Source organism: Protopterus annectens, chromosome 10.part0 (assembly GCF_019279795.1).
Source record: "Protopterus annectens isolate FY-2018-M chromosome 10.part0, PAN1.0, whole genome shotgun sequence".
Taxonomy (NCBI): Eukaryota; Metazoa; Chordata; order Ceratodontiformes; family Protopteridae; genus Protopterus; species Protopterus annectens.
Window position 1 is genome coordinate 1,385,954,507 of NC_056744.1, and position 12,734 is coordinate 1,385,967,240.

Below are 12,734 nucleotides of genomic sequence, written 5' to 3' on the forward strand. Positions count from 1 at the left end.
CAGGGAGTTAGGTAGGGAAAAATATGGATGCAGCGTAGTCTGCAATAGGCAATGGCCAGGACTGTGTTACAGTCCTGGCAAAGCAGCAGTACCTGATCCACAACTATGGGCCATGGCACAGACAAAACAGAATAGTGGAACACCCAGGCTAGGCAAGGCCATACTGTGCGTCAGACAAACAAACCCACTCTGGATAAAGTACAGTTTTGTACCTACCATAAATGTAGATGTTCGAAGATCCACATTGCTGCAGTCCTTACACTTGGGTAGTCCGCTGTCCTCGGTCGGCCCGAATATCAAAGTATAAGGCTGACGTCGGTCAAGGCGCATTTGACTGACATCAGGACGTCAGGGTACAAATGCGCATGACCGACGTCATATCCTCAGTCTTTTCTTGCCCCAGATGTCAGAAGACCCTACAAATAAAGGTCAAAACCAAAAGACAGCAAACAACCACCCAACCACCCTTGCACTAACTATATGTACAATATATACAATATACACAATATGTACAACCCAACCCACACAACCACCTCAAACTACAGAGGGGAAGGAGGGAGGGTAAATTGGACTGCAGCAATGTGGATCTTCGAACATCTACATTTATGGTAGGTACAAAACTGTACTATGTTCTTCATCTCACATTGCTGCAGTCCTTACACTTGGGTAGAATCCCAAAGCAGAGGTAAGGGAGGATGGCTAACTACAAGGAAGCAGGAGCTGCCAACATGCCCTGCAAAACAGCAGTGGCAAAACCAGCCCTGGATTTAGAGTAAAGTGGCAGGTGATAATGCCTAGAGAAAGTATGCACTGAACTCCAAGTAGCTGCCTCCAAAATATCCTTGGTTGCCACTCCCCTCAAAAAAGCTGTTGGAAGTGGCAGTAGCCCTAGTGGAATGAGGCCTTATCCCAGCCGGAACCTCCTTGCCATGATGGGAATAACAGAAAGTAATGCAAAACCCAATCCACTTAGAAATAGTTTGTTTTGACACAGGCTTGCCCTGAGAACTCAAAGCAAAAGAAACAAACAACTGCTGAGACTGCCTGAACCCTTTAGTTCTGTCCAAATAATAACGCAACTGCCTGTGTACATCTAAAGTGTGCAAAATCTTTTCCCCTTTATTTTGGGGATTTGCATAAAAGGTAGGCAAAGGAATAGTTTGGTTTAAAGCCACACTAGAAACCACCTTAGGCATAAAGGAAGGATTAGTACGTAATGATACCCTATCCTTATGGAAAATCAAGAAAGGCTCAACCGCCATAAGGGCCTGCAATTCAGAAACCCTTCTTGCAGAGGTAATTGCCAACAAAAAAGCAGTCTTCCATGATAAATATTTCAACTCAGAAGTAGCTGCAGGCTCAAAAGGTTGTAGAGTGAGTTTCTCCAACACAAAATTGAGATCCCAAGCAGGAGTAGGAGCTCTTCGTGGGGTCTTATATTCTTTGCCCCTCTAAGAAATTGCTTGAACAAAGGATGAGAAAACAATGGTGGGACACAATCATAGTGAGCGAAATTGCTGCAGCATGAACCTTAATAGAAGAGAAAGACAAACCTTTGTCCAGTAACTCAGTAAGATATTGAAGAGCCACACTTAAATTAGGCTCAGAAACATCAAAATCTTTGCTGCACTCCAAAATAAAAATCTCTTCCATTTATCTGCGTACACTTTCCTTGTACTAGGCCTTCTAGCTTCCAAAATCACATTCAAAACTTGTTGGAAGTTGAGACCCTCTATGGTTCAAAACAGAATATGCCAGGCTGTTAGGTGAAGAGAGTGAAGTTTGACATTCAGCAAATGGCTGTCCTCCTGTGACAACAGGTGTGGAATCGAAGGCAAAGGCCATGGAGGCTTCCGTACCAGACTTCTCAGTAATGGGTACCAGTGCTGTCGAGGCCAATCTGGAGCTATTAAAATCATCCTTGGCTTGTCCTGTCTGACCTTTAGAAGTACCTTTGGGAGGAGAGGCAGAGGAGGAAAGGCATACACATGAAGATTGCTCCAATTGAAAGAAAGAGCATCCACTTTCCAAGCTGTGGGATGAAACCTTTTGTGCAAAACTTTGGCAGCTGATGGTTTAGTGGAGAAGCGAACAGATCTATGTCTGGAGTTCCCCATGACACTGTCAATTTCTGAAATACATGAGGATCCAATTTCCACTCGTGGGGATCCATAATTGTCTGCTCAACACATCTGCTAAGGAGTTCTGTGCTCCTGGCAGAAACCTTGCCTGAAGATTGAGCTGTAAACTGAGAGCAGTCTCCCACAAAATCATTGCTTGCCTGCATAGAGGATAAGAATCGTTCCCCTTGCTTGTTGATGTACCACATGACAGTTGTGTTGTCTGTTAGAATCAACACCTGCCCTGGAAGAAGTAAATCCTTGAAAGCTATTAATGCAAACTGGACTGCTAACATCTCCTTCAGGTTGATATGTAGATGTTGTAGTCTGGCAGGCCACTTGTCTTGTATCCACTTTCCATTTAGATGAGCTCCCCAAGCTTTGTCTGAGGCATCTGTCGTTAAAATCTGACTCGCCTCTGGCCGGGTCACAGAGAGTCCCTTGTTTAGGTGACATTCCTGAGCCCACCACAAAAATTCCTTTTGAATGCAAGGTATTATTTGAATGACAGTGTCTAGATCCTGGCAGTGCTGTGTCCATACATTTTGAGATACCATTGCAGCTTCCTCATATGCAGTTTGGCATCGGGAAGCACCAGAATACAAGATGCCATGAACCCTAAGGCTTGAAGGACTGTCCTTGCAGTCAGCCCGGACTGATGAGATAGCTGATGGAAGTAAAGGGATAGACTCTTTTGTTTGTCCGGGGTTAAAAAGGCCATCTGGGATGCTGTATTCAGTCTCACACCCAGAAAGCACATGTCCTGAGAGGGTACTAGACTGGACTTTATTTCGTTCACAGAATACCCCAGGCATCTTAGCACTGCTATCACATATTCCAAATGATGAAGAAGCTCTTCCCTTCCTTGAGCCAGAATCAGGCAGTCGTCCAAATAAGGATAGATCTGTATTCCTTTTAGCCTGAAGAAAGCTATCACTGGAGCCAGAACTTTCGTGAATACTCTGGGCGCAGTAGATAAGCCAAAGGGCAATGCAGAGAACTGATAGTGAGAAGTCCCAGCTCGAAAACGCAGATACTTCCTGCAACTTAGTCTGATAGGAACATGAAGGTAAGCCTCCTTGAGATCCAAAGTTACCATCCAATGATCTTTGCCCAGCAGAGGTAAAAGCTGCTGTAACGTCAACATTTTGAACTTGGGAATGTCCAGATAAGTGTTGAGGGTAGATAAATCCAAAATTGGTCTCCACGTGTTCCCCTTCTTTGGTACTAGGAACAGGCGAGAATAAAATCCTAGGCCCACTTCTGGCATAGGGACCGGCTGTATGGCCCCTATTTGGAGTAACAGAGAAACTTGCTTGTGAGCCTCTATTCTTTGTTGAGGAGGAACGTCTGGCATGCCTTTGAAAGGAGGCAAGGTATGGAAATAAAACCTGTAACCGTGGTGTATGATATCCAATACCCAGCTGTCTTGGGTAATTAAACTCCAATTTTCTTTGAAAAGTGCCAACCTTCCTCCCAAAGGTGCTGCCAGGCGAGAAGGCTCTGGCAGCTGAAAAGGTAGGTCATTGGGTCTGTTTACGAAAGGACTGACCCCTGCCCTCACCCGAAGACTGTGCAGGAGAACTCCCTGTTCTAGGCCTGAAAGAGCCCTGAGCTCTGCCCCTACCACGTCTAGATCTACCCCTAGACTGGGAATCATAAGAAGGATACGTCCACCCCTTAAGTAGGCCAATTTCTACTAAACTTTGGAGGCTGGACCTGCAAAAAATCTTTAACAGTCTGCATAGACTTAGCCTTGTCTTCCATTTTCTTTAAAACTGCCTCAACAGGAGGACCAAACAACACGTCAGATTGTAAAGGAGCATCTAAAATCCGTGTTTTAACATGTTCAGACAAATTTTGATCCCTTAGCCAGGCGTGCCTGCGAAGAACTGACCCAGTGGCAGCCACCCTAGACGAGGCCTGTACAGCATCAAAACCACATTGCAAAGAATGCTTACCCACCTGTTCAGAAACATGCACTAAATCTTGCAACTCTTTACAATCAATACCTACTGCCAGAGCATCAACCTTAGACTTTAATTGTGAAAGGAGATAGTTCTGGTATTTCAACATGTGAAACTGGCAATTCAAAGCCCTCATAGCAAGAGTGGAAGAAGTATAAACTTTCTTTCCCCATCTATCCAAGGCCCTAGCCTCTTTGTCTGCAGGAACCGGATACTTAACAACAGAAGCCTTAACACCCTTAGGCCCCTGACTAACAGTTTCTGGGTCAGCCCTAGGACTCTTAAACAGATACTTATGAGCTTCAGGCACCCTGTAGTACCTATCCGGCTTAACAGGAGCAGGAGGCAAAGAATCAGGATTAAGAGAAGCCTCTGTAAAAACATCTTCTACTACATCCAAAACAGGAGGTATAGTCAAAGGCCTATGCTGGGGTAAAAACAAAAATTCCCTAAGCCTTTTCCTGGAATCAGAGAAGTCCTGACCTTCCCACTTAAAATGCTCCCTCATGGAATGAAGAGTTTCTGAAAAAGAAAAATCCTCAGGAGGAGAGGCAGAAGGAGAAGAATCATCCACATCAGAATCAGAATAAGGAGAGTACTCCTGCAAGTCTTCAGCCGAAGACTCTGAAACATCTGAAGCCTGCTCAAAACCCCCCAGCTCAGGCTCCAACCTAGGTCTCTTATCAGGAGGGGGCATAGAACCCCTAATTAAAGTAATCAAATCTTCTGCCATTTTAAGCATATGCTTCTTGGGCACAGTACCTGAAGAGCTAGGGGTAACACCAACTGAAGCCAAACCTGGCCTGCCCCTGGGAGAAGCCTTTGAAACAGAAGGAGAGGGCCTAGCCACCCTAGGAAGGGAGGGAGTATAGTAACCTGAGAAGCCCCTCAGCCTGACATGCCTCCTGAGAGGCCACATCTTGCAATAATAAGGTCTCACCCTGGGAACTCAAAGAAACCTCCGGGAGCCACCGGCTCCACCGACACCTCTAAAGAACCGGCGTCCGGTACAGGCGGTTCTTCTAGCCTAGGCTTAACTGCCTTGTCCTTGCGCTTCTTGAAGAAGCGGGCCGGAGCATCCGGCGGCATTTTATAATTACACCACTTCCCAAAGACTAACCTTGCACAATCCAACCTTCTCTTTATAGTGCGTTTATTAAATCTAGCACAAGAGCGACAGCCAACAACGTCGTGCTCAGGCCCTAAGCAAGGAATACACAAAGTATGATAATCTCTATGCGGTATCTGTTTCCCACAAGAAATGCAATTATTGACTTTTTCTGACATCCGGTAAATCACTGAGGCAAGAAAAACTAAAATATTCCCAACGGGTACTTAGCCAACTTTGAACTCGGTCTGAAACTTCGAAATCGAAAAATCTCAGAACGCCAACCGGCACTTGCAATGCTGCTTCTGCATCGGACCATGCGGCAAAAAAGACTGAGGATATGACGTCGGTCATGCGCATTTGTACCCTGACGTCCTGATGTCAGTCAAATGCGCCTTGACCGACGTCAGCCTTATACTTTGATATTCGGGCCGACCGAGGACAGCGGACTACCCAAGTGTAAGGACTGCAGCAATGTGAGATGAAGAACATCAGCTAGGGAGGACACAGATATAATCTTCTGCACAAGTGGTGACAGTAACAGTGTAATGCGGGATAAGGTAATACGAGGGAAACATAGTAACTGTGAACTTATGGAGATGTTGGTGCGTTAGGGATCACATCCTGCACTGAAGGGATTTTACTGTGTGACCACTGAAGGTGAGCAATGTGCTGGCTAGCTATGTGCAAGTTAAAAGACCTCAAAGAAGGCCTTTACATGGATGGCCTGCAAAGTGACTAAGAGAATCCATGTTACATTAAGGTGGCAGGTATCACTTCAGGAAGTAACTAGAGGAGTACCCACAAGGCTCAGAGTTGGGACCCCTCCTTTTTGTCACATAATTTTTTGCTGATCTCCATACCATAAACCCAGGCCAATGGCTAATTAATCTGCCAATGCCTAACATGGGAGTTAGCTTTCGTTGTCCTCCAGAAGAAAATTTATTACAATGAGAACAAATCCTTATAAACCACTGGTGTACAGAACAGCTTAAACTAGATGAAAAAAAAAGAGTTTACAGTCCTGTGACGTTTATCAAAACACCTTCATGTACAACTTACAGTATAGCCATTACCCCATGCCAGCCAGGCACTGCTATCAGGGATCCTGGCATCTGGGTCAGCAACTCACTCTCCTTTCAGCACCATGTTGCAACAACTGTCAAAAAATCCTTCTACCTAGCTCAATTAATTTCTAAAAGCATCTTAACCAAGTCAGCAAAGGTTATCATCCCCTCTGTATGCAGATCCAATTAGACCAGCTATAGATTACAATGTCCCTTTTGTCATGAACCTAAGACATACTCTGCAGCTACAAATGCCCCAAAGGATCCTAGCTAAAAATATTACTGATCACATTTATCTACCAACAGGAGGTTGAAGTCTTCTCTCAATACTCTGTCTTATACAGACTTCAGTGAGGAAGATTTATGTCTTGCATTCCACTCCATTAAAGATCCTACTTGTGCCTCCACAAGCCAAAAAGATTCAGAACTTCACCAACAGATAAATAAAAACTTTTTGGAGGGACAGATTTATTTTCCAGTGGTTACTCCCATCTCCCACAAATTGCTTTCACACATTACACAGAGAGACACCCTCATATCTTTCAAGAACCCGAGTGACTGGACTGTCATCAGCCAATTTATTCCTGGTCCAATATGTTATGTCCTCTTGGAAGCATAAGGTACATCCTGAAGGTGGGTATCAACAAGGCACAAGTGTTCTCGATTTACATGCCCGGAGACTCCTATGATTCTAAGTAACTGCGTGTTATTAAACTTTAATGCATGCAACACTAAGTTTGGATTTGTAAGTTCAGTTAACAATAAGCATTCTAAAACAACTAGCTCCTTGTAAGATTAAGGATCATGCTAGAATACCCATCTTTTAAATTATTAGTTAGTGACCTTTTAAAACCTCATATACAGCTACAAACTTCTAAGATTTGCTTACATGGTTCTAGTCACAGTTTTAAATTATGCACGTCAGCATTTTGTGACCTTACTGGTCTGTCTACAGTGAATGTCAAGTTGTAAAACTTAAGGGCTTGTACATCAGACGAAGCTCCAGCTCCTGCCAAAATATCCTGCTTAAGCTTTTGAATGTTGTCTACATCAATTTCTTCTAAATCTGTAAGTGCTATCAGTGAGTCCCCACTTAAATGCGATGACAGAATTCTGGCCCACTTGGCTTGGGGTCATGTCTCAAAGCTGCATGCCTTTCAGCAGCCATCAGCTAGGCCTATGTATCGTCATCCTTGCTTAGTTTCTTTAGAGGGTCAATGGTGTTTAGGATTCCCAGAGAGGTATGACACTGGTTCCTAATGATGGAAATGTGTTGCTGCTGGATACACAGGTGTTAGTGGCTACACATCTGTCCTGGAGATCTGTAGTCAAATTTACTAAAGTCTAACGACTAGTCATTACTGCTTCTAGTTTTTTTCCCCTCATTTTGTGAATATGCAATCCTAGCTAAAACTATACTACAGCTTGGCCTCAAAGGAAAATATAGAAACAGAAAAGGAGTTCCACTCCCTTTAGGGAATCCTGAACATTACCATGATGATACATTGTAGAGCAAATCCTGTATAGTCCAAAGGGTTTTCACATTTCCTTAGAATAACCTTTTTTACCACAAAAAGATTTTTGATTAGAGTAAATTCTGATTTATGCACAAGGATGCCAGAGTTTCTCAGTTACAGAAAGCGGTCAAGTACAAGTTCTTACAGTTTAAAAGGTAGCATTTTCTTCTGGAAGTCATTAAATTATTATTAACTGATCCTGAAGCAATGCTTGTGTTTTTGGGGGGATGGGGGAAAAAACTCAACCTAAGTATTTTCCAGGTAGTTTAGCAAAATTACAGTTTGTATAAAGTTGATTTTCAGCCAAATGCAGTCTACTATGAAGTAACTTTGCACTGTGTTTAGAAACAAAGCAGTCTTCTAGGCAGCTTTACAGTTTTGGAAATGTTAAGTTTATTTATGGGGATAAGTAAAAGTAAGCTCTCTATGAGGCAAATAAGGGGAACAAAAAATAAATTTCAGCCTATTTACCAGGTTGCAAACTTCACTTCAAAAGTATATTATTTACTGAGACAGGGTTTTTCCAAAGCTCAAGCCAATATTTACACAGCTCAGTTTATGCCTGTAACAACTCTTTTCCACCCAGACAGAGCAACTCAATCAGCTCTTCTATACAGAACATTTTCTTCCCCACCTCTCAACATATAGTAATACTCCTGCTCCTCTTTCAGGATTCAGTACAGGCCAACACTGTATCACTTTTGCTACTACTCCTTCAGGATTCAGTACAGGCTAACACTGTAGCACTTCTGTTACTACTCCTTCCGGATTCAGTACAGGCTAACACTGTAGCACTGCTGTTACTACTCCTTCAGGATACAGTACAGGCTAACACTGTAGCACTGCTGTTACTACTCCTTCAGGATTCAGTACAGGATAACACTGTAGCACTGCTGTTACTACTCCTTCAGAATTCAGTAAACACTGTAACACTGTTGTTACTACTCCTTCAGGATTCGGTATAGCACTGCTGTTACTACTCCTTCAGGATTCAGTACGGGGTAACACTGTAGCACTGCTGTTACTACTCCTTCAGAATTCAGTAAACACTGTAACACTGCTGTTACTACTCCTTCAGGATTCGGTATAGCACTGCTGTTACTACTCCTTCAGGATTCAGTACGGGGTAACACTGTAGCACTGCTGTTACTACTCCTTCAGAATTCAGTACGGGGTAACACTGTAGCACTGCTGTTACTATTCCTTCAGGATTCAGTACAGGCTAACACTGTAGCACTTCTGTTACTACTCCAGGATTCAGTACAGGCTAACACTGTAGCACTGCTGTTACTACTCCTTCAGGATTCAGTACGGGGTAGTACTGCGGTTACTACTTCTTCAGGATTCAGTACAGGCCAACACTGCAGCACTGCTGTTACTACTCCTTCAGGATTCAGTACAGGCTAACACTGTAGCACTGCTGTTACTTCTCCTTCAGGATTCAGTACAGGCTAACACTGTAGCACTGCTGTTAGTACTCCAGGATTCAGTACAGGCTAACACTGTAGCACTGTTGTTACTACTCCTTCAAGAGCCAGTACAGGGTAACACTGTAGCACTGCTGTTACTACTCCTTCAGGATCCAGTACAGGCTAACACTGTAGCACTGCTGTTACTACTCCTTCAAGAGCCAGTACAGGGTAACACTGTAGCACTGCTGTTACTACTCCTTCAGAATTCAGTACAGGCTAACACTGTGGCACTGCTATTACTACTCCTTTGGGATTCAGTACAGGCTAACACTGTAGCACTACTGTTACTACTCCTTCAGGATTCAGTACTAAAAACTATTGTTAACCCTTCAGGATTCAGTAAAACATAACACTGCACGACTACTGTTACTCCTTCAGGTTTAAAAACTTGTACAGCCTTCTCACAGACTCCCCCAAAGACTCACTCTATCACAGGGGTTAGGAATTTGGAATCTAACTAGTTCTCTAGCAGTGTTCATCACATCTGCCAAAATACACCTATTCCTACTAACACTTCAGGACTGATGTGTGTGTGTGTGAGAGTATGTGCATGTCTGTGTGTATTCCTCTCTCTTGCTATCTTTCATAGCCCATTTAGTTAAAGCCAACCCACAACCCTAACAGACAACACCACAAAGAAATGTGATATAGTGACTGCTGGATATGAAAAATGCAATAGTTAACTTGTTATTGAGTAGGGTCTTATTTATTTATTCACTTTTGTTTACCAGGATAGTCTGACTGTGTGGCAGCCCATTTTAAGTGGAGGCCTGGGAAGAAAAGCTCCAGTACAGATAAAATTAGTTGTTACAAAAACGTATGCAGTGAACAAAAAATGGAGTTTATACAATATGTAGAATATTTACAAAACAAAGTTTTACAAAGAATAATATTTGGAAGCTTTTACAAAAACACAGAACTATATTTAGGTCTTCAAGAGAACACAGAAGTAGACACAAGCTAAATGAGTAGTATATAACTCACTACTGGACATGTTAATATCAGATTAGCCTGCCTTCTGGTTAACAAGACAAACTCTTAATTTTAAACCAATACTGGTCATCTATTAAGTTCAATTATTGTCTGTAACTAGACCTTTGATGTTGAACTTCGATTCACTAAGGGTTTCTTTCTATCATTCCTGCCTGGGGCTAAAATATATTTTGACAAGTCCAGTGGTTACTGATAAAGACCCTTAGAAATGAAATATTTAAGATCAGCTTCTTCTCACAACTGCCCTGTGAATGAAGGCAATTCTATTTAAATATGGACACATTTAAGCCAATGGGAACATACTCAGGTTAACCATTTGAAATGATGGGACCCGCAAAACTGAGTCCTGAAATACAGAGACAATGTCCAAAAGACTGGACTTGTACATACAAAGTCAGAGATGTTATTTCTTGGAATGTTCCCTTTTCTCCAAGGTATGGTGATCCTGGAGGTGGCATACACAAGTTTGGAGAGTGCCAGGAGCAAAAAGAAGTTTAAAGGAGAAGACCAATTTTCAAACTTCACTTTCACCCTTTGTTTTCAGCCTTTTTTTTTTGCTTGTTGGCAACTGGCATTTCTAGTGCCAACATTTCAATAGGTATCCCATACTCGGCACAAATACAGCTTTAGTGAGATATTTCACACTTTTTTCACACAAGCAAGTGTGGACAGTTAAGGTACAGTCATTACTTAAAATATCGCCTATGGTATCCACTATGAAATACTAAATTCATTAAATAAAAACAACATGCACAACTGCATCAATGGAGACCACACAACAGTAACTACTGCTACAAACAATATGATGTGCTGGTCCACATTCCACTACTTGCAGAAGCACTTAATTGTAGTAAAAGGCCAGCTTGGCCCTGATAATAACCCAAATGACCAGAGTTTGAACAGCTGCTGGGGCACCTGTTGGAGCTGGTTTTAGAGGGAGTAAAGTGAGAAGGCTTTGGTGGTTCTTCTTTCTTTCTGGGAGGGATGTATCTGGCTACACATGCAAGGGGCATATTTTTGGTGGCTGAATCCTGAGAATAAACTGCAGACTTCACAGAAATGCTAAGTTTCAGGAAGGCAGACTGTACTGAGTGGTTACATTACTTGTGAACGCGGGTGGCACATCCTTGCTGACTCCCACTGCATGCTGAACCCTGGCATGTTACCAAGCATGAGCAGTGGGGCTAGAGCTGTAAACATAAAAAACTCCTCTCAGACATGTACCAGCATGATGGCTGGGGAACATATGGGCCAATAGACTGAGGTAGGATTTGTTGGTCAGCAGGCAGGGAAAGCCCCCCCCCAAATATAAATAAATAACTGAAATAAATGTATGCAAACTCACGTTATACAAAAAAAAAAAATCTTTCCCTCAAAAACAGCCAATGGCCAGTTATTACAAAGTCAGCTGATGCAGACAGAAATAGGGGAATGGGCCTTGCTGCATCTACTTGAACTAAAAACAAGGCCTTCCAGCAAGAAGAAAACACTCAAAGCAGCCAGGTCTCAAAAGCTTGCCCCCTCTGCCCAGCTACTGTTTTCTGCTCAAAGCTGCTTTATTCACAGCAAAGACATGTAAGTGTATACCACAATGCACAGCAGCATACACCCATGAAAAAAAGGCAAAAAGTTTTAAGACCTGCATTACAAAAAAAAAAAAACAAAAATTAAAAATGAAAATGAAGGGTCCCAGTTTCTAAGAGAACTAAACATTTGCTCATAAAAACAGTACTGTTTTGTTGGGTAAATGCTGTTAGTTTTCCACATGTCTGGTCTGCAAACAAAGCACACATGTACAAAACCTCAAGCAAACCGTTACAGACCAAAGAAAATGTTGCTGAAGCGGCTGACTGTGATGCTTGCATGGTGACAGCCTGCATGCAGGAAATACATCTCGCAGAAACAGTAATATGCCATGAACTACAGATTATAAGCAATCCATGTCGGAACTTACATAAAAATTACTTGTTTGAGGAAGTTTCAAAGTTTTTCTACAAATGTTGTCCGTCAAGCGATCCATATCTTCAAGAAATCTGTAATCTAAACAAAAATCATCAAAGTGTGACAGAAGATATTTTCAAAGACAAATGATGAACACTATCAAGAAAATGCATTCATACCACTCAAAAGATGTATTTCGTTGAAATCTTCTAATGAAACAAATGCAGTTTTATCTCTGACTCCAGTGCAGTTAGTTTTCATTTTATGTTTCTTCACACACGGCAAGCTTTGAAAATAAAAGAGCATACATTTCAGATTTCTACTGCTTTCTGAAATCAACAAAGAAAAACAGGCAAACAGAAGTTAAAAATAATAAAAAAAAAGACATTAGCTGCAAATACCAGACTTTTCTTGTACTGGTTGGCATTAGGATGTAAAAAGCAAAATTATTTTCCTATGTAAAATCTGGAAAAAGCTGCAGCTCTCAAGCTGGAGGAACCTTTATCTTACAAGCTCTTTAAGGACATGCATTTTTATCAAGAAGTGGAC

At 42.3% G+C, this 12,734-nt stretch overlaps 1 protein-coding gene across 4 annotated transcripts in view; it reads right to left on the reverse strand.

Moving 5' to 3' along the window:
* ZNHIT6 (zinc finger HIT-type containing 6) overlaps window positions 1-12,471 on the reverse strand; it is a gene marked incomplete at its 5' end in the record, with an annotated part of 1,270,195 nt that extends 1,257,724 nt beyond the window's left edge. For all 4 annotated transcript variants that reach the window (XM_044086022.1, XM_044086023.1, XM_044086024.1 and 1 more), the window contains 2 exon segments: window positions 12,199-12,284; window positions 12,365-12,471. In XM_044086022.1, the coding sequence (XP_043941957.1) occupies window positions 12,199-12,284; window positions 12,365-12,471 (193 nt within the window).
* Window positions 12,472-12,734: the final 263 nt, after the last annotated feature.